The sequence below is a fragment of the Tenebrio molitor genome, chromosome 3 (assembly GCF_963966145.1).
Source record: "Tenebrio molitor chromosome 3, icTenMoli1.1, whole genome shotgun sequence".
In the NCBI taxonomy this organism is placed as follows: Eukaryota; Metazoa; Arthropoda; class Insecta; order Coleoptera; family Tenebrionidae; genus Tenebrio; species Tenebrio molitor.
In genome coordinates this window covers 19,803,188-19,828,062 of record NC_091048.1, presented here as the reverse complement: position 1 = coordinate 19,828,062, position 24,875 = coordinate 19,803,188, and the positions used below count along the sequence as shown (strand labels likewise).

At 37.7% G+C, this 24,875-nt stretch overlaps 1 protein-coding gene across 1 annotated transcript; it reads left to right on the top strand.

Moving 5' to 3' along the window:
- Positions 1–8,474: 8,474 nt before the first annotated feature.
- Positions 8,475–9,047, top strand: LOC138126582 (uncharacterized). The gene has a single exon (XM_069042374.1). The coding sequence runs from the start codon at positions 8,475–8,477 to the stop codon at positions 9,045–9,047; it is 573 nt and encodes a 190-aa protein (XP_068898475.1).
- The last annotated feature ends 15,828 nt before the right edge of the window (positions 9,048–24,875 follow it).

The window sequence follows — 24,875 nt, the reverse complement described above, 5'->3', positions numbered from 1 at the left end:
TAGGTCGTTATTCACAAAGGTACATGTAGTATGAATTGCTGCTTCGCATCCTAGCTTAGTTGCCACTCCAAGTTGGTGTGGAGATAAATACGAATTTACAATATTACGACTTTGAAAACAAGCAAGCTTTGAGGTCAATCTTCGTAAACAGTTTCCTATAGCGATCGGTCTAATTCCTCCATCTTTCTTATGAAGGGCGCATAAAGACGCACCATATAATAAATGACAAATTTCTGAAGGAAGTTGGCCAGACAATAAAAAATTGCATAGTTTTGTTAAAGCTCTTAGTGCCCGCTGACCTGCTTCGCCCGCTGATAAAGATATAATATCTTTTAAATATTGTGGTCTCATGCCATCTAAACCTGGTGAAGAACCGGCAGGAAAGGAATTGATAGCTTCTCGAACGTTTTGCTCATTAACTATTAAAGAAAAGTCTCCCGTTTTGAAAGCGTCTGGAAAAAAAAGTTCGCGAGATGGTGAAGGATGCTTTTTTTTTAATTCTTCAGCAACATCTTCATTGAATGAAGCTAATGAGTCATCCGAGAACAATAATTTAACAGCTCCTTTGATATCAAAATCGGCTACTTTTGCTTCCACTTTCTTAGCTAGTGATAAATGTGTTCGTCTCTTAGAAGATGTTCGTATTTGAGGTACTTCAAAATTAGAAAGATTTTCTTTTATATGCTTATTCAATGATTTATCAGATTTCTCGGCTACATTGAAAGCTCTATAAGAGAATAGCAAAAGATCCTCAAATGAAGAGATTGATTTGGTCGAAAGACAATTATTAATAATTGAACTTAATTTATCAGCAGCTAAATGTCTACAAGCTTTAGGCAATCTTCTAATAGTTGGTAGCTGCTGTTTTAAATTAATAAGCAATTTTGTGATAGAAACCGTTGAAGAGAAATTAGAAGAAGTTGGTAGGTTACTATTTGTATGATACTTATCTACGTGAATTTTCAATCTGGTATTATCCTTAAAAGATTTTCCAGGACACAAATTACAATTTAATCTTTGTTGTCCACTAGAATGATTATCTTGAGAAATAATATTTTAAATATGATAAACTAGATTCTAAAGAATGAAAAGTGACTCTAAAACATTATTTTTATGCAATTTGTTTTTTATTGCTTCATTAACAATTTTGATTGTATTATTTATATGAATTTGAAATTTATTTAACTCATCTATAGTTTTTAATTTTGAGAAATATTCACGTACCACTTTTAAGATTCTTTTACATAAACGTGTGACGGTTTCCATTGAAGTTTAATAAAGAAGCTGCACAAACAATGTCATTATTCAAAAAAGATTCTTATTTATAGTGAGATAAAAAGAATAAAATAATGGTGATAACATGTTAATTACCTAAAGTAAAAATAAATTGGGATATATTTTGCCGAAGATAACCGAAGATAAGCAAAATGCTTCTTTCTTTAAAAGTTGGTGGGAGACAAAAAAGAGGGATGTAACAAGAGTGGGGACATTGAAATAAATATAGCAGTAATTGGCTTAGTTTTATACACTTTAACAATTTTGATAGTTACAATAATCAAAATGGTGTTTTTTTTTTAATATAAAACTGTATTTCATATACATATTTATTATTTTAAAGGAATTGTTCAATATCCCTACAAAGCCTGCCATAAATGCTTGGAGCATCGTCTTTCAATTCATATGTACAAGGCACATCGTGAGGAGTACATGAAAGACATGGACCGGAAGTGGAAAGAGGGTGCTGCGGAACGAAAGAGATTATGTATAAAGGGTGTTTTTTTAAAATTTGGCGTCGAAGTAGGCATTGGAGAGTCGATTGAGATCGCACCACTCGTGTAAAAGCGTAAGATTTAAACAGCTGATCCGTGATCCGTAACCTGTATAGTCTGTTAACAATCGACAGTTCAACGCCTACTTCAACGCCAAATTTTAAAAAACACCCGTTATGTATGAAGAAATGAAAAAGAAACAAAAAATTGTCATTCCCCAAGTAAATTACACTGCCGAGGATGAAAATTGGGATGATTGCGATGAAAATAATGTATTTGAGAATAAATAAATAAATATTTATACTTTTAACTTTGTTATTATTATTAAATAACCATATAACACCCCTAATTAAAAAAAAAGAGTCCTGACTTTTCAATCCAGCTATGAGACATATCTTAAGAGAACCAGGAATCAGTAACAAAGTTTAACCCCCGTTTTTGGTCGGGCGGAAATGACTTTAATTTTATACTTTTTGGCACTTAAAACATTTTTATTTTTTAAAATGTTTATGATGGTTGGATTTAGAAAAATTCATGTTTTTAAACTGTTGCTTTTTTAATTTTTTTTCTTTAAAAAGTGATGTTTTTTTACCTAAAAAAGGCACTTAAAAACATTTAAAGAAATTTTTAATTAAATCTTTCAATTTTCCATAAAAAATGCTACTTGTGGTTTTAATTTCAAATTTTTATCTCAAAATTAAATTAATTTAAGCTAAGGGTAGTTTTTTTAAATGTTGTCAGAACCATATCGAGTTGCATATCAAACTTCATCGCTTAAACTCACGAATTTAAATAAAAACTCAAATTCAAAAAATATTGAACGGTGTAGAAAATACAAAATGATCAACCCTAAAATAATTTTGACTTAAATAAATCGATTTTCCAGTTTTTTGCGTATGTTTTTTTTACATAGATCATTTTTCAATAAAACGAATAGTTTTTGAGATAAACGCTGTTAAAGTTTTACAATTTTACTCTTTAATTGTAATTTGAGCTTATGCACGTGAATCAATCAACTTTTAGTTTTTACCATTCGATTTATAACAACTTTTTGCAACTTTTTTTCCTCTATCATTTTGGGCTCCGACGTACCGTTTACGAAATAAATTTTCAAAAAATTTTCTTTAAAATATAATTTGAGGTTATATTTATGATTCTATTAACCTCAAATTTGTTTCATTTAATTTCAATCGTCTATATGCAGCTTTTTTCCTTTATTATTTTTGATTTTAAACCACCCTTTCAAATATATTTGCTGTTTGAATTTATATTGTAAATGTAATTTTGTATAGTAAAATAGTAGTTTATTTGACGAGTTTGTGTGTAAATTGGGCCTTTTTAAAACGCGAGTGAAACGAGGCCCACGAGTGCCAAAAAAAGCCCAATTACACACGAACGAGTTGAATACAACGTTTTTTTGTTCGACGAGCCCTTTAAAGGCTCCAAATCGCTTAAAACCTTTAAAATTAGCTTGACGTTCCGTTTTGACAAGTTGTGACATTTATCAAAATCCGTTCACATAGAAAATTCTCAAATTCTGACAGTGTCGAACAAAAAAATTACTAATATGTATTACGAATAAAAATCAAGAAAAAATTAAACGATTGTTTGTTTTTAATATTTTATTCATGACATTTATAAATACATATTACATTGGTTGAAGCTTAATTAAAAATTAAAGTTATTTGTTGATTAACAGACAGCATGTGCCAGTTCTTTACTATTTTTACATTTTTACATGAAAATATGCAAACGATTAATTCTAAAATTATTAAAAGCCAACAAAACCAGCTGTAGTCTTTTAATATGCAGTCTGTTGAATATTGAATCAAAAACGTCAACTTTGATATTGATAATCCAAGTCCTGTTAGAGCACCAAACTTTGCTGCAAGTTTGTGCCAAAATGTTATCAGTTATCACCAATAAATATCCAATCCAATTGAAAATGTACACAGCCATAAAAGCAAAATAAAAATCAAAATTATTTCCCAATAAACTTTTGCCAATATCGTCATTTAATTCATTTTCAATTGTAAACATTTTATGTTGTCCTGTGTTAATTGGCACATTTTTCTTTCCTTCAATCTCTTCATCTTCATCTTCTTTGGTGCAACTTTCATTGGGGGTTGGTCTATCATATCACATTCAAAATAAATACAAAAGAAATAATTCTGTAATGGCTCTGTACGTCTGTGGGCGGTAACATAAAAAATTATGCTACAAATGAGTAATTAACGTTCTCTCTCACTGGTCATCTACGCGTTATCACTAGTGTTAGGATCAAAATATTCTTTTTCCCGTGACTCCGCCCATTTCATAGGCGCGCATCGCTTCAGTCGATCGCACTTGCAGGGGCAGTTGGTGCACTACTACTGCAGTAAATGTGAATTGGTTTTCCGGCCCGGAAAGTGTTTACATTTAGAAGATTTAGAAACCAACTATTAGGCTTGATTTTGATAAGTTTTCATTATTTTGCATTTCATTTTTAAATAATATTTTAAACGAATTTGAATTTTATTTTGAGATTCAAAGAATTTAATTTTTATTTTGAATTTGAATTTTATTTTGAGTTTCAAAGAATTTAATTTTTATTTTATTCATTTTCTTACTAAAAATGTCTAACGAAGAAGCTTCGATATCCTCAATCCTTTAATCACCAAATGGGTTGGTGAATTAGGGGATACGTTTTATTTTACCAATCCAGAAGACGCATTTTGCAAAACTTGTGGAATTACAGTTTCATGTAAAAAAAAGTCGCAATTATCTCAACACATAAAAACTAAAATGCACCAAGAAGCTTTAAATTTTGAAAGTGGCGACACGTTTTATTCAGATTTATGTGAGGCATTCACTGCTGCCAATATTCCCTTGCATAACTTGCAAAATCCTGTGCTAAAGGCTTTTTTAGCGAAATATACAGATCGGCATATACCTGATGATTCGACATTACGGAAAAATTACATACCAGGCTGTTATAAAAAAATTATGACTTCTATTCAAAATAAAGTAGCTAACAATTATACATATATGGGTTTCTGCGGACGAAACGACAAATATTTTAGATCGATGTGTAACTAATGTGGTTATTTGTGTTCTACATCCTACGATTTCATATATCATATATATTAATAAGAACGGCAATAACAAGTTCTATCAATTCTAGCAAGATGTGTGAAATAATTGAGCAAAGTCTTTCCAACAGCTGCATCACTGTAAACAAGGAAAATGTTTTGCTGTTTACCAGTGATGTTGCTGCATATATGCTAAAAACTGGAAAGTTGCTAAAAGCGCTGTATCCAAACATGCTTCATATTACCTGTTTAGCTCACGCGAATTTGTACGTGACGAATTTCCCGGCATAGACAAATTGATTAGTTTATGTAAAAAAATCTTTTTAAAAGCACCTTCCAGTGTAAGTCTCTATAAAGAATTATATCCATTGCTACCATTACCTCCTGCGCCAGTAATTACTCGATGGGGCACATGGATAGAAGCAAGCAGCTTTTATTTTAACAATTTAGACAATATAAAAAATGTTGTGTCTTCTCTGCCAGATGATGCAAGTTCTATAATTGAATGTAAAAATCTTTTACTTAAATCTTCTTTACAACCACAATTAAATTTTATAGAAGAACATTTCACTACTTTACCACATGCTATAACGTCTTTTGAAACACAAAATTTGTCTTTAAAGGAGAGCCTTTCAAAATTTGACGAAATTTTAAATAATTTGAAACTTATTTCTGGAGAATTTGGGGATCGTGTACAGCGTAAACTAAACTCCAAATTGTATTTAATAAAAACCCAGATTTAAATATGCTGTACCAGATATATTCTCAAAAATGTAATGACGTCGCAAATGAAGAATATCAAAAGTTTATTCCGTACTTTGACCATCCTCCCTTATCTAGTTGTGACGTAGAAAGGTCCTTCTCTATATTTAAAGACATTCTGACCCCTAAGAGAAATAGATTAACGGAAGAAAATTTAGAAAAATTGGTAGTTATTAGCGCAAATAAGAACGTCCTAACTGCAAATTAATAATTTAAATAACAATAATAATTTAACATTACGTAGTTCATTTATTTCTCGCATTATAAAATTGTAATTATAAATTAATTGTTGGGACGCCACTGGGTGGTCTTATCGTATAAAATGAAAAACTAAATGTACCAATGGGAGGTTGAATTGTGAGCGATAACAGAACTTTTTGTTGAAATCTAGTTCGTATTAATATCAAACGTTAATCGCACCCGGCATAGCGCGTCCTATCATCGTATCGGCGCATGTAGTACATGTGCCGCTTTGTTTGCGGAGTATATTCATTATTCAAATCCTAACACTGGTTATCACATAAGATGTTTCAGTCGTTCACTCTTAGCCCCACCCATTTAGAGGTAGACTTAAACGAGCAAGGCATATGCAGAAAAATTGTTGGGGTTTTTTGTAAACGTTGCATTTTTTTTATTATATAAATCATGATTCTTGTTTATTTCAATTATTAGTTTTCATTTGTTCAACAATTATTGTTGGTAATTTCATGAAAAAGAAAATGTCTACTGTTAGCGCCAAGACGTACCGCATTACGTGTCCAAGTGGTGATTCTGCATAACGGTGCTAGTCTTGCACATTCTTAAGTGCGGACCGCACCCCAGCAGATTGACTACGCGCCTCGATCAGTGCGGACGCATTATTATTTAAGCTTTTAAGATTAAAAGCTAACATCTACCAAAAAAATTAACATCCTACAAAATAAAGTTATTAAGGTATGTATTTTTTAATTATTATTAAATTAATAACTAATAATATCAGGCAGAATGGATTCCTAATTTAGAAAATGAGATACCAGATAGTAATAACTAATAATCCACATCATATTCAAATTAGCCTTGAAATTTTAGTTAAAAATATTAATGGCACATAATTGGAAATCCTCTGGAGGTGACCAAATGGGCGCACCCATATTGCCGTCGCAGTAAAGGGATAGTTAATCCCATACCGAAACTGCCGTCAGAAAAATGTTTACCTGTGCCTGTGTGCAGGGATAACTCATGCAAACAACCCTTCTTCAAAAACACTCATTACCCCTGCAGGATTACTTTTAATTTCGGTAAAAAACTTAAATAACGCTTCTTAAATATAAAATTAGTATCGGAAGATGAGCCGGGAATTGGAACAACTGAAAAGTATGATGCGTGAAAAGGAAGAAAAATGGGAAAGAGAAAAGATGGAATTAAAAGAAAAAATGACAAAATTGGAGGAGAAAATGGAAGAGCAGGAAAAAAGAGTGAGCAAAAAGAATATTGTCGTAACGGGACTGGATGAAGAGGAATGTGAGAACGAGAAGAAACTGGAAAAATGGATGAAGGCAGAATTAGAGGTTGAAGTAAGGGTGAAAGAGATGTATAAAATAAATGGAGGAAAAATGATTGTGGCAGAACTTGAGAGCTGGGGGGAAAAACGGAAAGTTATGGAAAATAAGAGGAAACTAAGAGAAAAAAAGGAAAGAGAGTGTACATAGAAGATGATCTGACAAAGAAGGAGAGAGACACACAGAAGAAATTAGGAACGCTAGCCAAAGAAGAGCGACAAAAAGGACTGCGGGTGAAAGTGGGTTATAAAAAGATATGGATAGAGGGAAAAGGTTTTAGGTGGGATGAAGAAAACGGGAAGTTACATACAGCAAATTTTTGAATAAGAGCGTAAGAAAAAGACGACAGGGCAGAAAAGGGAAAACGAACATGGAGAGGAATAAAGGAGAAAACGAGCAAATAAGAATAGTATTCTGGAATGTAGCGGGAATAAAAAATAAAGAGAATGAGTTTTGGAAGTATTTGGGAGAATTTGACGTAGTGGGATTGGTAGAAACGTGGGTGGAAGAAAAGGGGTGGGAAAGATTGGAAAAGAGAATGCCGAGAGAGTTTGAGTGGAAGTGTCAATATGCAGAGAGAGAAAGCAAGAAAGGGAGAGCGAAAGGTGGGATAATAATGGGTGTGAAAAAGTGACTGGAAGAAGAAAACGGATCTGGAGTAAAAGAAGAAAGAGGGTTTATGGAAAGAACGGTAAAAAGAAAACAGAGAAAATGGAGAATTGTAACAATATACAGCAGAAGTATGAAAGAAACGAAGAGAATAATAGAAGAGCGAGTAAAAGAGCAGGAAGAAGGAACTCTGGTGATTGGGGGGGATTTTAATGCAAGAATTGGGGGAAAAGGAAGGCGGATGGAAGAACAACAAGCAACAATAGAAAGAAGACCAACAAAAGATGGAATAGAAAACGCAGAAGGGAGAGAACTGGTTAGCTTAGTAGAAGAAAGAGGGTGGGACGTACTTAATGGAAACTGCATAGGAGACGAGAAAGGGGAGTACACGTATATTGGATCGAGAGGGGAGACAGTTATTGATTATGTTATGGTGAACGAAGAAGCATGGGATGAAATAGAAGAATTTAAGGTGGGAGAAAGAGTGGAGTCGGATCATATGCCATTGGAAGTGAGGACAAAAGGAAGAGAGAAAGAGAGAAGTATGAAGGATGTTAAAAGAAAAATTGTGAAGAATATTTGGACGGAAGAAGGAAAAGAAAAGTATAGAGCAAGACTTAGGGAGGCAAAATACGAAGAAGAAGAAATAAACGAAAAAGTGAGGGAGCTGAGCGAGAACGTAAAAAATGCAACAGAAAAAAAAAGAGATAGAGATAAGAGAGAAGATGGGGCTGTGGAAAAACGAGTGGTGGGATAAAGAATGCAGGGAAGGGAAGCAAGCAGCAAGAAAGAAACTAAGAAATTGGAAAAAAGAAAAAGCAACGAAGGAAGAGTACAAGAGAGCACGCAAGAGGTACAAATTAGTATGCAAAGAGAAGAAGGAAAAGAAACGGATGGAAGAAGAAATGAAGATGAAAGGTATAAAGACGGAAGAACAGGTGTGGAGATACATAAATAGGGAAAGAAAGAAAAAAGGAGAAATAGTGAGTGATAGAATTACTATGGAGGAATGGAGAAAGTACTTCAGTGAGTTGTTGGGGGGTGAGGAAAACAGACAAGAAAAGGAAAAGAGACAACACAGAGTGGGAGAAATAGAAGAGATAACAAGAGAAGAATTAGAGCAACAACTAAGAAAACTGAAAAGGAAAAAGGCACCGGGGAGGGACGGTATACAGAACGAATCGTGGATATATGGAACTGAAAGGGAAGTTGATAGGTTGTTAGAGATAATGAATGGAGTGTGGAAGGGAGAGGGCTTCCCCCAGGAGTGGAAGGAGGGGACAATATGCCCCATATAACGGGTGTTTTTTTAAATCTGGCGTCGAAGTAGGCGTTGAACTGTCGATTGTGAACGCACTATACAGGTTACGGATCACAGATCAGCTGTTTAAATCTTACGCTTTACACGAGTGGTGCGATCTCAATCGACTCTCCAACGCCTACTTCAACGCCAAATTTAAAAAAACACCCTTTATAAGAAAGGAGAAAAGGATACAGCCAGCAATTACAGGGGGATCACGCTCCTTAATACGGCATATAACGTATACGCGATGATTGTGGAAGAAAGACTGATGAAGGAAATGAATGAGCGGGGTGCGTTACCAGACGGGCAGGCGGGATTTAGGAAAGGTAGAGGGACTATGGACAACGTATATATCTTGAATCATATAATAGGAAATGAGATAAAAAAGAGGGGTAGCAAGATATATGCATTTTTTGTAGACCTGAAGGCGGCTTTTGATAATGTGGAAAGAGACTTACTGTGGGAATACTTGAGAAAGAAAGGGATAAATGAGCATCTGGTAACAAAAATAGAAGAGATATATGAAGAGACGATGAGTGAATGTTTCAAGACGTATAAGGGAGTAAGACAAGGTTGCCCACTAAGCTCCAGCCTGTTTGCAGCGTTTATTGGAGATATAGAGGAGATGTTCAGGAAGGGGCAGGCAGGGGGGGTCGTGGTGGGCAAAGAAAAAGTGTGGTCTTTGGCATACGCGGATGATTTGGTGGTGCTAGCGAGAGAGGAGAAAGGTATGAAAGAAATGTTGGGAAACATGGAGAAATATATGAGGAGGAAAAAGTTGACGGTGAATGTAGAGAAATCCAAGATGATGGTGTTTAGAAAGGGGGGTGGTAGGAGAAAAACAAATGAGTGGAGATGGGAAAAGGATAAAATTGAAGAAGTGAAAGAATTTAAGTATTTAGGTTATGTGATGAATGAAAGAAACACAGCAGCAGCACGTGTGAGAGAGTTAGTGAAAAAAGCGAATAAGATAATAGGAGCGGTATGGGGGATAGGAGAGAGAAAATTTGGACATGACTTTAGAAGGAGAATAATGATGTTTGATAGTCTGGTGAAAAGCGTGATGATGTATGGAGCGGAAATATGGAGATGGAGAGAGCAAGAAGGGTTGGAAGGGGTGCAAGGAAAATATTTGAAATGGGTGCTAGGAGTAGATAGAGAGACACCGGGCTATATAGTGATGGAGGAAACAAAAAGGGATGGAATAAGAATAGAAGCAGGAAAGAGAGCAATAAGATTTGAGGAGAGGTTGATAGAGAGAGGAGAGTGTAGAATTTTGCAACAGTGTCTGAAAGAAAAAAGGAAAGAAATAGGAAAAGGGGTATGGAAAGAGAGGGAGGCATATTTCGAAAGAAATGGGTATGCAGGAGCGGAGATAGAAAGAATGCGAGAGGGAGGCAGAGCAATGACAGATGAATTGGTGCAGAGAGACAGAGATGTGCAAGTGCAGGAAAGAAGAACGAGAATTAGGGAATCTAGGTACAATGGGAAGTATGAAAAAATAATAACGGAAGAACTACCAAAGTACCTAGGAAGAGAGAGTAGAAAGGAGAGAGTGATAATAGCAAGATTTAGGTGTGGAAATGAGGAGAGAGAATAAATATTGAAGGATAGGATTAGAGTGTGCAGGATGTGTGGAGAAAAAAAGGAGACGATAGAACATTTGTTGAATGAATGCGTAGAATTGAGAGAGAGAGAGATGAAAGTAGAGAAGAAATGTTGAATGAGGATGGAAGAGGGATCGAATGGATGAAGAATGTTGAGTGGAGAAGAAGGACAATATGTGGGGAGGGATAATTGCTAATTTGTTAATTGGTTATTGATTTTGAATCACTGTTTTAGTTATTTACTTAGATTAGTTTTTTAGTTATTATATATTATATTAAGTTAGTGGAAATGTATAAAAATCGGATTACTTTGAAAACCTGTATAGGTACCAAATATACATACACACATATAAAATTAGTATGTAGTTTATTTAACGAATTCCTGTGTAAATTGGGCTTATTTTGGAATGAATGGGTCAGTTTAAAACGCAAGTGAAACGAGCGTTTTAAAGGGCTACGAGTGCCAAAAAACCAAATTTACACACGAACGAGTTGAATACAACTTTTTTTGTAATTTTGTAATTGTCAAAAATAACTAAGGGATTGCCTCGTTCACTAAACATACACATTAATTTCATGTTGAGGTGTTGCTACAACGAAAGTTAAAATAAAACTAACTAAAATACCTAAAGTCCATTCAAAAAACATCTGGACTGTCAAAATCAAAATTGCAGTTGTTAGGTTGGTTAAATCACTAGTTATTTTCATATTGCCCGGTCGGTATCTATGATTTTTTGATTTTTCAAACTATTCATTTGTTTAAATTGACATTGTCAAATAAATTGCAAATTATTTAAGTGCATTTTGTAAAAAGGTTAAAATGGAAAGTTGAAAACGAACTATGGTGGTTCTATTGGCGCGAGAGAAGAGGGCCGTAACAAATTATTATATTATAAAGCCATACTTTCAACAAAAAACGTTTCTGATTTTAACCCAACTGTGGAGAAACAGCATCTTGTATTTGTGAAAATGAAAACCTAATTAAAACTGATTGGTTAACTATGCGGGTATTAAAGATGTTGCACCCAATATATCCTTAGCGGAATCCGGGAATCTGACTCAGACAGGTATGGGAAGCGATTTTCAATTTTAGTTATTGTTTAGTTTTTACCGGTTTTCCGTTTGTCCTGTGTCACCTTCTGTTTTTCTTTGTGTTTTTTATAAACTTGATTAAATTGCTCCAGTTCTTTAAGTTGCTGCATTTCGTTTCAAATGTTCCAAATATTTTTAGTTCAATGATTAAAAAGGAAAACATAACCTAAATATATTTTGTAACTAGATTTTGACGTCGCTACACTCTAGCGAATAATTTTTATACCCAAGTACAGTCAAAACAAGCATTTTATTTAAAATTTAATTTTGACAGTCCAGGAGTTTTTTGAATTTACTATATATACCCACCTACATTTTAGAGATAAAGTCAATTTCCAGAAAAGTGCTAATTACGTATTGGGTGATTCAAAATGATTGTGGCCAAGTATGGCAACTATGTACGAAAATTTATGTGGCAACTGTGTAAATGGGGTAGAGTTGACATTTGTATGACATTTCATAAGCGTGCATTTGATTTTTTCAATTCCATTACACATTGATTTGACAACTTACAAAATTGCGCGACTATGAACTGTCAAGGAAATGTCAACTCTACCCACACAGTTGCCACATAAATGTTCGTACATAGTTGCCATACTTGGCCGCAATCATTTTGAATCACCCAATACTTACTATAGTGCTTGTATCTTCCTAAGGAATTCTGACATAAGTCATAAATAAACCGAACAAAAACCCTACTTAAAGAAATTTACTGTGATATTGTACCTGTCAATCACTAGGCGGTCTCCGAGAAAAGAATTACCTGGGGTAGTACTCAAAATATTTGTCGGAGACCGTCTAGCGATTGGCAGGCACAATATGACAATAAATTTCTTTAAGTAGGGTCTTTGTTCAGTTTATATAGGACTTAAGTCAGAATTCCTTAGGAAGATACAACCACTATACCACAGCGGCCTTTACCCCGTGCCTTTACCTGATTGAAGGGATTACGAACCTTAGGATTAAAGAACCCTTGATAGGGTCAGTATAACCTTGACGGCAGTTTCGGTGAACGATCATGACCATGACGGCAGTTTCGGTGCACACGACCAATTTCATAACTTTTGGTTAAAAAAATTTACTTGTATTCATAAATGCTTACTTGACCACTTTAACGGATTTATTAGGGAACCTAACACATTTCCAGAGTTTTTGGCCCATGGTATAACATATCTGAAACCAAAAGATTCCGATACTAAAAATCCATCAAAATATAGCCCAATCACATGTCTGCCTACAATTTATAAAATTATGACATCTTGCATTAAAGTAATAATTTACGACCATTGTCAAAAATTAAATATACTTAATGAAGAACAAAAAGGTTGTGTTAAGGAGTGTTTTGGTTGTAAAGAACAACTCATAGTCATAATAGATACGGTAATAATGGAACAAGCTAGAAAAAATAATAGAAATATTTATACCGCATTCATAGACTACAAAAACGGAGAGTCCGAGTAGAGTCCCAAAATTTCTAATCCTTCATAATGATGTCCGAGTAGAGTCCGAGAGATGGTCGAATAGAGTCCGAAGCCAATCAACTCAGGTAGCCAAAGCCTATGATTCAGTACCACATTCAATTTTTAAAATTTATAAAATTAATTTGGATTTGATTAACTTTTTATCCCATGTTATGACATTTTGGAGAACTACTTTAAATTTACCAATAAACAATACTAAATTAAAATCCGAGCCTATTCAAATTAAACGGGGAATTTATCAAGGAGATTCTTTAAGTCCTTTATGGTTTTGTCTAGCCATTAATCCTTTGACAAATCTATTAAATAGCACTGGATATGGTTTCAATATTAGACTTAATAATACCACACTATCCAAATTAAATCACCTTCTTTATATGGATGACATAAAACTTTATGCATCTAAAAAGAATCACATTTTATCTTTACTAACAATAACTGAAAATTTCTCAAATGATATTGGCATGAGTTTTGGTATTGATAAGTGTAAAACGCAATCAATATGTCGCGGTCATTACGAAAATTAAGAATATACCGGGTGTATTATGAAAAACCTTTGGTGCTATAACTTCCTTATTTTTTATCCGATTTTAACAAATGATACGTCAAACAAAATCGTTTTAGAAACACTATAGACCGACATGTTATGATTTTTTTTTAACATTATATTTTTTGACAGACCGCAGCTAACTTTGTTTTTTTAAGTTGCACTGTATATTTTTTTATCTTTATTCTGATAGATGTTTATCTTCTGAATACATAAACATTAAAATAAAAAATCAAAAATTTGTTTTTAATAAAAAAAATAGAATTTCCAAAAATCAAGTAACCATAACTTTACTATAGCAAATGTTTGAAATTACTTCCATTCTCTCTAAGACACATTCGACACCTTCCACTGACGCCCATTGCGGCGTTTAATAAAAATTCTGGTGGTATTTGTTCACATACTGCTACGATTCTTTTTATTAAATCATCTCTGTTATTGGCCGGAGTCAAATAGACATTGTCTTGAATGTCCATAGCTGTCTTAGTCACTTTGCAAAATTAGAATGCATTTTTATTACTGTTTAATCGTTTTTTAATTTCTTCTTTTTGCTTCTATGCATGAGCATGGTTGTTTACATTTTCATATTTAAAATAAAAATCTCTATAAAACTGAGCAAAAAAAGTTAATAGTACCATTTGAAAAAAAAAGGTTGACTATCATTTGTCAAAAACAGAACTCAAGAACAAATATTGGATCAATTCAAATTGTAGCCCATTTAAAACGATTTTGTTTGACATATCATTTATTAAAATCGGATAAAAAATAAGGAAGTTATAGCACCAAAGGTTTTTCATAATACACCCGGTATAACTAAAGGAGAAATAATTAAAAATTTAAATAAAGGAAAATTTTATAAATATTTAGGTATTAATCAATCAAATCATATTCAACATTCAATTATAAAAGAAAATTTAGAAAAACAATTTTATTTTATTTTAAAATCAAAATTAAACGGTAATAATTTAATTAAAGCAGTTAATACATATGCTGTTCCATTGTTGACCTATTCTTTTGGTGTTATAAAATGGTCCAAAACTAATTTACGGAATATAAATATTCAAACTAGAGTTCTCTTTACAAAATTTTGTAAACATCACCCCAAATCTGCTATTGAAATATTTAATTTACCACGCGAAAATGGTGGTAGGGGTTTTTCAAATTTAGAAATTCTACAACGCAATCAAATTGGCAAAATTGCCGTGCCGCCGGGTGGAGGTGGGATAGTTGAATATTGCAGACACTCTTTACAAATATACTATAAAAAACATTCCGGAAGAATTCGCGTCACAAAAAAAATTCTACAACCTCTTAACTACTCACCTCGTCACCCGAAACATTCAAAAACTAATAGTCAACTGGAACCGTACCGCGCTCCTTATAACTTCTCTGCCAGTTGACGAAAAATTCACGGCCCAACTAAACTCAGCCACCGGATCAAAGAACATAACGTGTGCCCCCATCAATCAAAAAAACCGCGACTAACCCCAACCCGGACAACCCCCGCAAGAAACCCCAATTCTCGGTCGTCATCACTCAGGTCGAGCACGACATCGACGAGAATGACATAAGCCAAACCCTCGCGTCTCTGGAGCTTCCGTTCGTCAGGCTCTGGAGAATCAAATCGCGTCAGACAAATAAATTCACGAAATTAATTCGAGTAATCACCGAAGACACCGTGACAGTAGACTTTCTACTGAACAACGGTATAAACCTGTTCGGCAACCACCATCAGTGCGAGCCATCGAAGCCCCCGGAACCCACCCCCCTTCAATGCACCAAGTGCTACCAACTCGGACACCCCGCGACCGCTTGTACAAACAAACCCGCGTGCCCCAAATGCCCCGAAACTCACGCCCCCAACAACTGCGAGGCCGCGACCCCTAAGTGTCTCCTCTGCGGAGGCGCTCACGCCGCCTGGTCACGCAAGTGCCCCAAATTCAAAGACACGCCCATCACCGACGAGACCCCAATAGCCCCCACGTACATTATCAACCCCCCCGCCGAATTTGCCGACCCCGAAGTCCTCGTCGATGAATCCGCGGAATTTAAAATCAATACCAAACAGACCGTCGTTTTTGTTACAAAAATCTTATACGATCTTTTCCCCCTGCAGCGCCCCAAAATCCACGAATTGGTTGAACTCGCGTCGCGTCAAATACTTCGCACTAAAACGCGAATCAGCCACACCGGTCAGCGCATCTATTTCACTTTCGAGTAGTCGCCGACGCCCCCACGCTCGTCCGTCCTAACTTTCCCTCGTTTATGTACAGTACACCTCCCAGTACTGCCGCCGCCTCCGGGGGCCGCCCCAACCCCACTCCCCACCCCCCTTCTAACAACATAAACATAGCCACCGTGAACGTTGATGGCATCAAAACTAAATTTAACGCACTCAAAGCCTTTATCGCGTCGGACCAAATTAAAATACTTTCAATTACCGAAACACACACGCAAAATCCGATTCACGTTCCCAACTTCAGCTCTTACAGCAGACCATCTAGATTCAACAACTTTTACCGCGGAGTAGCCCTTCTCATCGATTCAAATATAAACAGTATAAAACACGACCTTCCACCCCACCTCTCGGACCTAGAAGCGGTCGCCGCGGACGCGCAACTCAATAACAAAACGATTACAATAATTTCGTATTATAACCCCCCCTTAGAACCAATTTCACCGGAACTTTTTCAATACGCCTCCAGCCTTCGTTACTGTATAATACTAGGGGATTTCAACGCGAGACACACCGACTTTGGCGATAGAAGCACCAACGCGAACGGCCGTAAATTTTCCGAATTTATTAGCGATCTCCCAATTTACCGTCTCGAGAACCGCTCGGCAACGTTTATTAGTCTTGGCAACGTGGACGCGCAATCGATAGTCGATCACATCGTAATCACCGAAAGAATACCGCGCACGTAGACTCAGAATCTTTCATAGGCACCACCGTTACATCCGACCACGAACCCCTTGTCGCGAAACTCTTCTTTGAGGGCCCCACCTCCCCCCCCCCCGGAATTCATCCAAATTTATAAATATAAAAACGCCGACTGGGACAAGTATCGACGCGAAATAACGAGAACACTCACACGCACAACACCCGCGAACACTTCAGACGAATATATTAACGTGTATTTTGAAGAAAAAAAGTCCTATCTCAAATGATAACCGAGAAAAGACATTCTGAAGTTGACCAATTAGAGTGGAGCATCATTAAGGTGGAATAATCGCAACTTTGCGTTGCCTAGGTTTCCTTTTTATCCGTAAACCTCTATAATTCTGTCTATTAGATTTGGTCCACTACATTATTGTTTATTGTTTACGTCAGTTTGACATTTGTTATAAAATTTCACTGCGATATTTAATTCAAGTGTATCATTTAACATGTATTCTTCCTCTGAGTACGTAGATATGATTCTTACTTTTGCGCGATGTGGGAACAATGCACGTGAAGCAGTAAGGTTGTACCGTGAACAATTTCCACAAAGACAAAGTCATCCGGATCATAAAACAATCCTGAAATTAATCGCTCGGGGTCGAGAAACGGGTCAGATGCAGCCAGTTCGAAGAAGAAGTTGGGGGTGCTCCAAGAAATGTAAGGACTGTCGAACACGAGGATTGAATATCTTTGAGGAAGACGGCACCCGGAGTATTCGAACAGTTTCTCGTGAGATCGGTTTATCCAAGAGTTCGGTGCAGAGAGTTCCAGCTGATAATAGGAGGCATCCGTACCACTATACAGGAGTACAACATCTTCTGCCAGAGGATTATCCAATTAGGCGAGAGTTTTATCTATGGTTAATAAACCTAAACGATGCTCAACACTTCTTGTCACGGATACTGTTTTCTGATGAGTCGCTATTTTGCCGGTAAGGTTGTTCCAATTATCACAACCTTCATATCTGGGCAGAGGAAAATCCAAGAGAATTATTTTCCAGAGGTTTTCAACATAGGTTTTCTGTTAATTTGTGGACTGGGCTATTGGGCGATCGTTTGGCAAGTATAAGCGTGGTGGATCCTTCCATTTGTTAAAATTCCGAATCCCTGGCTCTAGATTGGACCGTTTGAATTCCCCGCAAGATTAACGGGGGCAAGATATGCTCAGTTCATTGGCACGGAGCTACCTGATTTACTTGAAATTGGTACCTCTTGCTTATCGCATAAATGACTGGTTCCAACATGTTAGCAGAAACGTTCGGGAAATTTTGGATAACCAATATCCACAGCGCTGGATCGGTCGAGGAGGACCGCATCATTGGCCTGCCAGGTCTCCAGATCTGAATCATTTATCGACGGCCCATAAATTCAGAGGCTGATCTGAGAGTTCGAATTCAGGAGGCTTTGTTTCAGTTACTGAAGAAATGATAACTAACACTACCACAAGAAGTTTGTTACGTAGAGCACAATTCTGCATACAAATGAATGGTGGTCATTTCGAACATCTGCTTTAACATTGTTACCTATTTAAATAAATGGTTCTTTTTAGAATCGCCATTTTTATTGTTTTATTTCGAATTTTGCAATTGTCAAGTCTTGATGTTGATGACAGATAAACGTCAACGAATTTTTATATCGGAAAACGTCAAAATTCCAGTTGCCCAAACATTTTATTGATTTGTGCGATATCAGAGATTTTTTGTTGTTGTTTAGCAACTGATCGGATTTTATAGTAATACCTGAGGACGAGCTTCCGGGATTGGTGAAATTAAAAACTTTATAACTCGGTAATTTGAGCTAGCAGAAAATTTATTTTAGTCAATTTAGAGTCTCTTTTGTTGTCGGCACATGCCTGTTTCCTCTGGGGAGCCAGTTCTGGGACACCCTGTATAGAGTCACTCAACATAGAACTTTTTTTTTTTTTTGCATAACACCATTGTTTCATTTTTATACTCATATTTTTTATTTATCTTTTTTTATTATATTTAAATTCTATCTTCTTTCTATTCTGCTGAAAAGGCCATCAGCCTCAGCGGCAGCTCCACCCCTATCTCACACTTAACACAATATTAATAATGACATGTAATTACACAAAAATCTGAATAAATGTATTTGAAACTGAAACTGAAACTTTGTGAATTCACTCCGGATCAGACCGTGAAGGAGGCTGTAATAAAAAACTCTGAACCATTTTGAGCTTTTATTACCGAGAGGTCCCTGCGTTGGCACTATCGTCCAACCACCTCTCGCTTCGCATAAAAAACCTGACATCGTCTTCTTCGACAAACCGAGGGGTCCCTGTGCTGGTACAATCGACCAGCCACCCCTCATACCAGCCGCCGTCAACAAGGGGTCCCTACGCTGGCACCATCGTCCAGCCACCCCTCGTCTGACCGCTCCAGCTCGCCACCGTCGTCGCTCCTAGACGCTCGGTGGCCCCGAGAGGATTCCATCGTCCCGTGGCGCTTCGCCCCCCTTGGAGCTTCCTCCCCTGGCGCTTCGCCCCCTTGGCGCTTCGCCCCCTTTGCGCTTCGCCCCTTGGCGCTCCGCCCCCTTGGCACTCCGCCCCGGCGACGAGGACCTCCCCCCGTAACAGTAGGCTATGGAAATTTGGCGAGTTGTATGGTAAGACTGGCTGAATGACAATATACATCATGTATAATATTTGAGGTTACACTTTCTTGTCAAAATTCATGACCATGTAGCCAAGCATTATCATTTTCCAATTAACTACATAGTTTAGAGGACTCAATAATGTGTGTATTTAGTGATAAATGTAAATATTGCACAAATTTAAAACTAATTTACCTTCTGTCAAATTTGACACTGGCAGTTCTAACAATTTTGATTTTGTTATTTTGACATAGCCCCGATACCAACATTTAAAAAAACTAAAATAGCCTACTCTGATCTAAAACAAAAATGAATGTAAAGTCCATTCACGTTGGATTTTCCCTGCCAAACTGTTGTCACCTTGCAAGCCTGCGCCTCCTCTCCTAGTAATTTTTACATTATCCTGTTTTATTCGTGATATAGCGATTGAGAGCGATTTGACGTCTTTAATTTTGAATGTTAGTTTGACGTGTGAAATAAAGTCGCAGTTTTTTTAATAAAATTATATTTCTTGATGATTTTACCATGGCGAAAAGAAAAAAGGTTAATTTTAAAATTGCGTTAACCTTCCACAACTGACGTAATGTGACGAAACCCGCAAGCTAATACGGACTCAAGAAAAAATAGCTTCAATTCGAAAATTAATTAGTTAGAATCCTTTAATATTTAATGTATTGTATGTATTAACATGATTATAATCTATTTACGACCTTTATTGAGCAGTTTTAACAATACAACGTATGCCATGCCTATGTCAACATCATCTAATATTTCTCTTGACGAAAATGATAGTTTTTTTGAATTTAAATATCCTCAAGACTCAAGATTTCGTTTACGAACTACCCACTGGAAAATTAGTGATAAAGATTTAACCGACGCAGGTCCTTCGAACGTTAATATAAATCTTGACGAAAAATTCGGAAATGTCAAGAAATGTCAAAATACAATTTATGAAGATAAATTAGTTTTTCAATGTGAAGAGTGCAACAGGAACTTTAAAAATGAAAAGGGTCTTAAAATTCATAGAACAAGAATCCATGGACTAATGGGACAATCTTTTTTGTGTGAATCATTTTCCTCAAAAATTGATAAAACAAGAAGGAAAAATGAAACAATTCATCAATCTCTACCTACTTCCATGGACTATGAGAAACAATCCGGATCACAAGATAGTCAACCTGATGGATCTCAACGATTACGTTGTACTCTATGTCCTGGAAAATCATTTAAGGATAACAACAGATTGAAAATTCACGTAGATAAGTATCATGTCGATAATAATCTATCAACTTTTTCTACTTCTTCTTCAACCGATTCAATAACAAAATTGCTAATTAATTTGAAACTTCAGTTACCAACTATTAGAAGAATTCCAAAAGCTTGCAGACATTTAGCTGCAGATAAATTAAGTTCCATTATTAATAATTGTCTTTCGACCAAATCAGTATCATCCTTTGAGAATCTTTTGCTTTTTTCGTATAGAGCTTTCAATGTAGCAGAGAAATCTGATAAGTCGTTGAATAAGCATATAAAAGAAAATCTTTCTAATTTTGAAGTACCTCAAATACGAACTGGTTCTAAGAAACGTACAAATTTATCATTAGCTAAGAAAGTTGTAGCGTTACGAAACGCCACAATGGCGATTGGCCGGAGTAGGAGGCCACGAGGTCCTACTTATGCTCGCGGGGCTAATAGATCGCAGTTCGAAGACCCGGAACTAGCAGTTAACGCACGGCATTTGGCAACGCGACGCGCCCACCCTGCCTTCAAGTTTTTTACGTCGCTCATTCCGGAAGCGGAAAGTTTCAATTTAGAGTCATTTGTGCCAGCCACCACGGGGGGGCTGGAAGAACACATGTTACCCCCGCAAATGTCAGGCTGAGGTGGCCTCACGCCTCTAGGTTGGCGAGCTGCAACCTATCTTTCAGAACCCCACTTTCACTTTCTCTTTCTCTTCACTTTCTCTTCTTCTCTTCTCAGCGATAGGTGACCGTACGGCAATGTTGGGTCCCTTTTCCTCTTTAGTAACTTGCCGGAAAGTCATCTCCTTCTTTTCAACCCCATCTTTCTTCCTGTCCCTTTTTTTGACCTGCGAGTTACGGCAATTAACATCAGGATAGACGTGCACGACTTACCGACACAATACCGTCCAAAATCTGAATTCTCCCGCTCGGTATAATTTCGAGGTAAACAAACCGACGCCATGACGGTCCACCTGTCATGACACGCGCCCGTGTAGTACCACCGGAAATGCACATTTTTGATTGCGCAGTACCACGCAAGCGCAGCCCGCCTTATAGCACAACTGAATAAGGTCGAGAATCGCGCGCGTGACGATTTTCGCGATTTATGGGACTGCGGTACCGAGATTAAAAATGCGGAAGTCGGACACTTCGTCGAGAGCCGTCGAAGCGACGCCAGCGAAGCGCCTTTTAGAGTTCGTGGTCGAGTGACCCCTCGCACTATAGAGGTAATTATCGTTCAATTTTGAATTCATTTCACTAAGACCATGTATTAGGGGTGGTTCGATCCAGTTTAGAGTCAATCCCGTTTGGATGAATTGATCCAGTACCGTATCGCAACTTTAGAGTACCGAAAATTTTTGAGTAAAGGAGTGCCGGAAGGACTTCGATTTAGCGCCAAGAACCCCCTTTTTCGCTGAAAGGTAATTACCGAATCTTCCGATTTTCACAACACTAACGACAATTCGTTAGGGGTCGTTCGCAGGGCGATTCGTAGCCAGATCGTTCGCAGGGCGATTCGTAGCCAGATCGTTCGCAGAGGCGACCATTTTGGAGAACATCGTTCGCAGAGGCGATCGTTTATTTTGAGCACCGTATCGCCAAGGTCACACCGCAAGTCAAAAGGACGCTATTCGAGGAGACAACAGACCCGTCATAAAGCTAAGTCGCCATATTTTTTACCGCGGCATTGCAAAATTTAGGAACGCCTCGAATTTCTCGCTTCTCGCCTTCATAATTTTTGTATGTTCACTAAATTTTTTTGAAACTTTGCAAATGTTTAGAATTTTTTTGTAAGAACCTTTTCATTCAATCTCCAGTGTCAACTTAAAGAAATTTCAGTCAAATTTAACGTTTCGGAACTTCACCGATTTAAACTTTCCTATCAGGATCAATTTTAATTTTTTTGTCAAGGTGACACCCCAATCTTGACCTTGGGTTTCATTAAGTTTACATTTAATAATTAGCTCGATCAGAAGGAAGTCTAAGTTCGGGAGGTTCCTCATCAGGAATCAAAACATCTTTTATTTCGTCGAAGAATATCATGTTTAGTTTAAGATTCGGTCACATGTGAAAGAAAAGCTTTTCTGGTTACGACCAAAGTAGATATTAAGGCCACCAAAAAGTACTGGTTCCGCATCTTTCAATTTTCATCTAGTAGTTACAAGCGAACCATTATCGCATTCGTGTGAACCAGTACCGAACCACCAAATACTGTTCTGTGGATAATTTTGCAGTAACCGAATAAACCAAAATTTGTTTAACGATCAGAAAGCGTTTGCTTTTACTTACCTTCGACGAGTAAGATCTGAGCACTTGTCCCGGCAGCTGGACAAGCAACAACCAGCTCAAGACAATAGCTGCCTGGCGCCCATTTTTTAAAAATCCGAACCCACGCCCTCTGCCCCGAAAAACCCCCTGGGAGCCCGGAGCTGTCACTGGCCAACTTTTGGTCACACAAATTTTGACGCCCAGAACGTGGGGCTCGATTTTTTGGAGCAACCACAAATTTTCGTTTATCGTTCATCTTCATTGAGGCTCAGTCACTTTTTTCAATCGGAGCAAAGGGAGTTGGTAAAGGTTTATTGAAAGTTGAATTTTTTGATTGTGTGTTAATGAGAAGCGGAAATTTAGCGGCGAATTCATTGTTTGAGTAGCGGTCTTATCTTGTACCCTCGACGACAAAAACCTTTTCTCGGAATCGACTATCGTGTTGCGCGCTGTTTTTTGGTAGTGTTTTGACCGGCGTTTTTATTGCGTTACCGACCCGTGGAATCGCGGTGAGTCTTCGTCAAAATGGACGAACAATTCAAGGTCAAGCATTTACTAGCTGACGAGCTGACGTATGAATTGCGTATACGCGGCATCACGACTAGCCGAAACCAGGACGATAAGAGGAAACTGTTAGCGAGAGCTCTGTCCAAAGAACTAGGTCGACCGGACGAATACTTTCTGTCACTTCATGACGCAGAGTATGATCACGACACCGAGGTCCAGGCCATTGAGGACACCCTTGAGAGCATACGCACGATTTTGACAGAATTTGAAGGAACGGCGGAAGACATGATCTTCAAACGGTTGAAGACCCGTCTAACGCACCTTTCATTTCGCATTCGGCGAATGAGACGCGAGCGAGATGCGGAGTATAGAAATGAGGCGTACGCGACATGTTTGTTGCTCGAAGCTGATCTTCACGACAAGGCAGCAGAAGCGAGCCCGGTTACGGTGGAAGCGCCACCAGTCGTCGCGACTACTCCCATTTACGTGCACCCTCACGCGAGATCTCCGGAACCGAAACTAGTGCCAATTCACACCTGGGGCGTATCTTTCAACGGGGAGGAAAATGGAATGACGGTGAACCAGTTCTTGGAACGGGTAGAGGAACTGTCGGTAGCGCGAAACGCAACCAACAGGGACCTTTTTAACGCGGCCATTGATCTCTTTAGCGGCAAAGCGCTGATTTGGTATCGTTCTGTTCGGAGCAGATTGAGCGATTGGGACGAAGTGGTTCAGTTGTTGAAACAGGAATTTCTTCCACCGGATTTCGATGAATTGTTGTGGGACGAAATCAAGGGCAGGCTTCAGGGCAAAAGCGAGTCGATAACCATTTACGTTGCGGTTATGGAGACGCTTTTTGCTAGACTTAGTCGACCACCGGCGGAGATAACCAAGGTAAAGACGATTCGGAGGAATTTGCTTCCATGTTACCTTAACCAGCTTAGCATCACCGAAGTTGTCACCGTACCGGAGTTGATTAAGTTGTGCAAAAAAGTGGAGGAGTTATCGGCTTTGCGGCAGAAACATCGCGCTGCACCCAAGTCATCTTGCGTGTTGGAGCCAGAGTTGGCATATGTTCGGGCGAGCGAACCCGCGAAAGCGAGTCCACGCGCCATCGTCGTGAAGGAACCCTCAGGCAATTCAGCCAGACGGAGTGAACCCGCGAGTTCGTCCTCCAGGTCGTTCAAGTGCTGGAATTGTCAACAGCCGAATCATTCGTTCATGAACTGTCGACTGAAAAGAAAGCAGTTTTGCTACCGTTGTGGGGAGCCAGACGTCACCTTGGCGACCTGCAAAAAGTGTAATCCGTCGGGAAACGCGCAGTAGGGACGCGGCAGACTTGCGGCCGTGCTACGTTCCTAAAACATCCCAAGGCCGATGTAAACGCATCGATCATCGCGAAACGTACGGACACCCAGTGGAACGCTTGGTTAGACGAAGTCAAAGAGTTTTGCAAGCCTTCTCGGGCAAATTCCGCTTCCATTTTCGTCAGCAAAACCAATGACAATAGGCCATTTATCAGACTGC

Excerpts from the sequence above, each read along its gene's own strand:
- LOC138126582 (XM_069042374.1), top strand. The coding sequence starts at position 8,475 with ATGGGGCTGTGGAAAAACGAGTGGTGGGATAAAGAATGCAGGGAAGGG.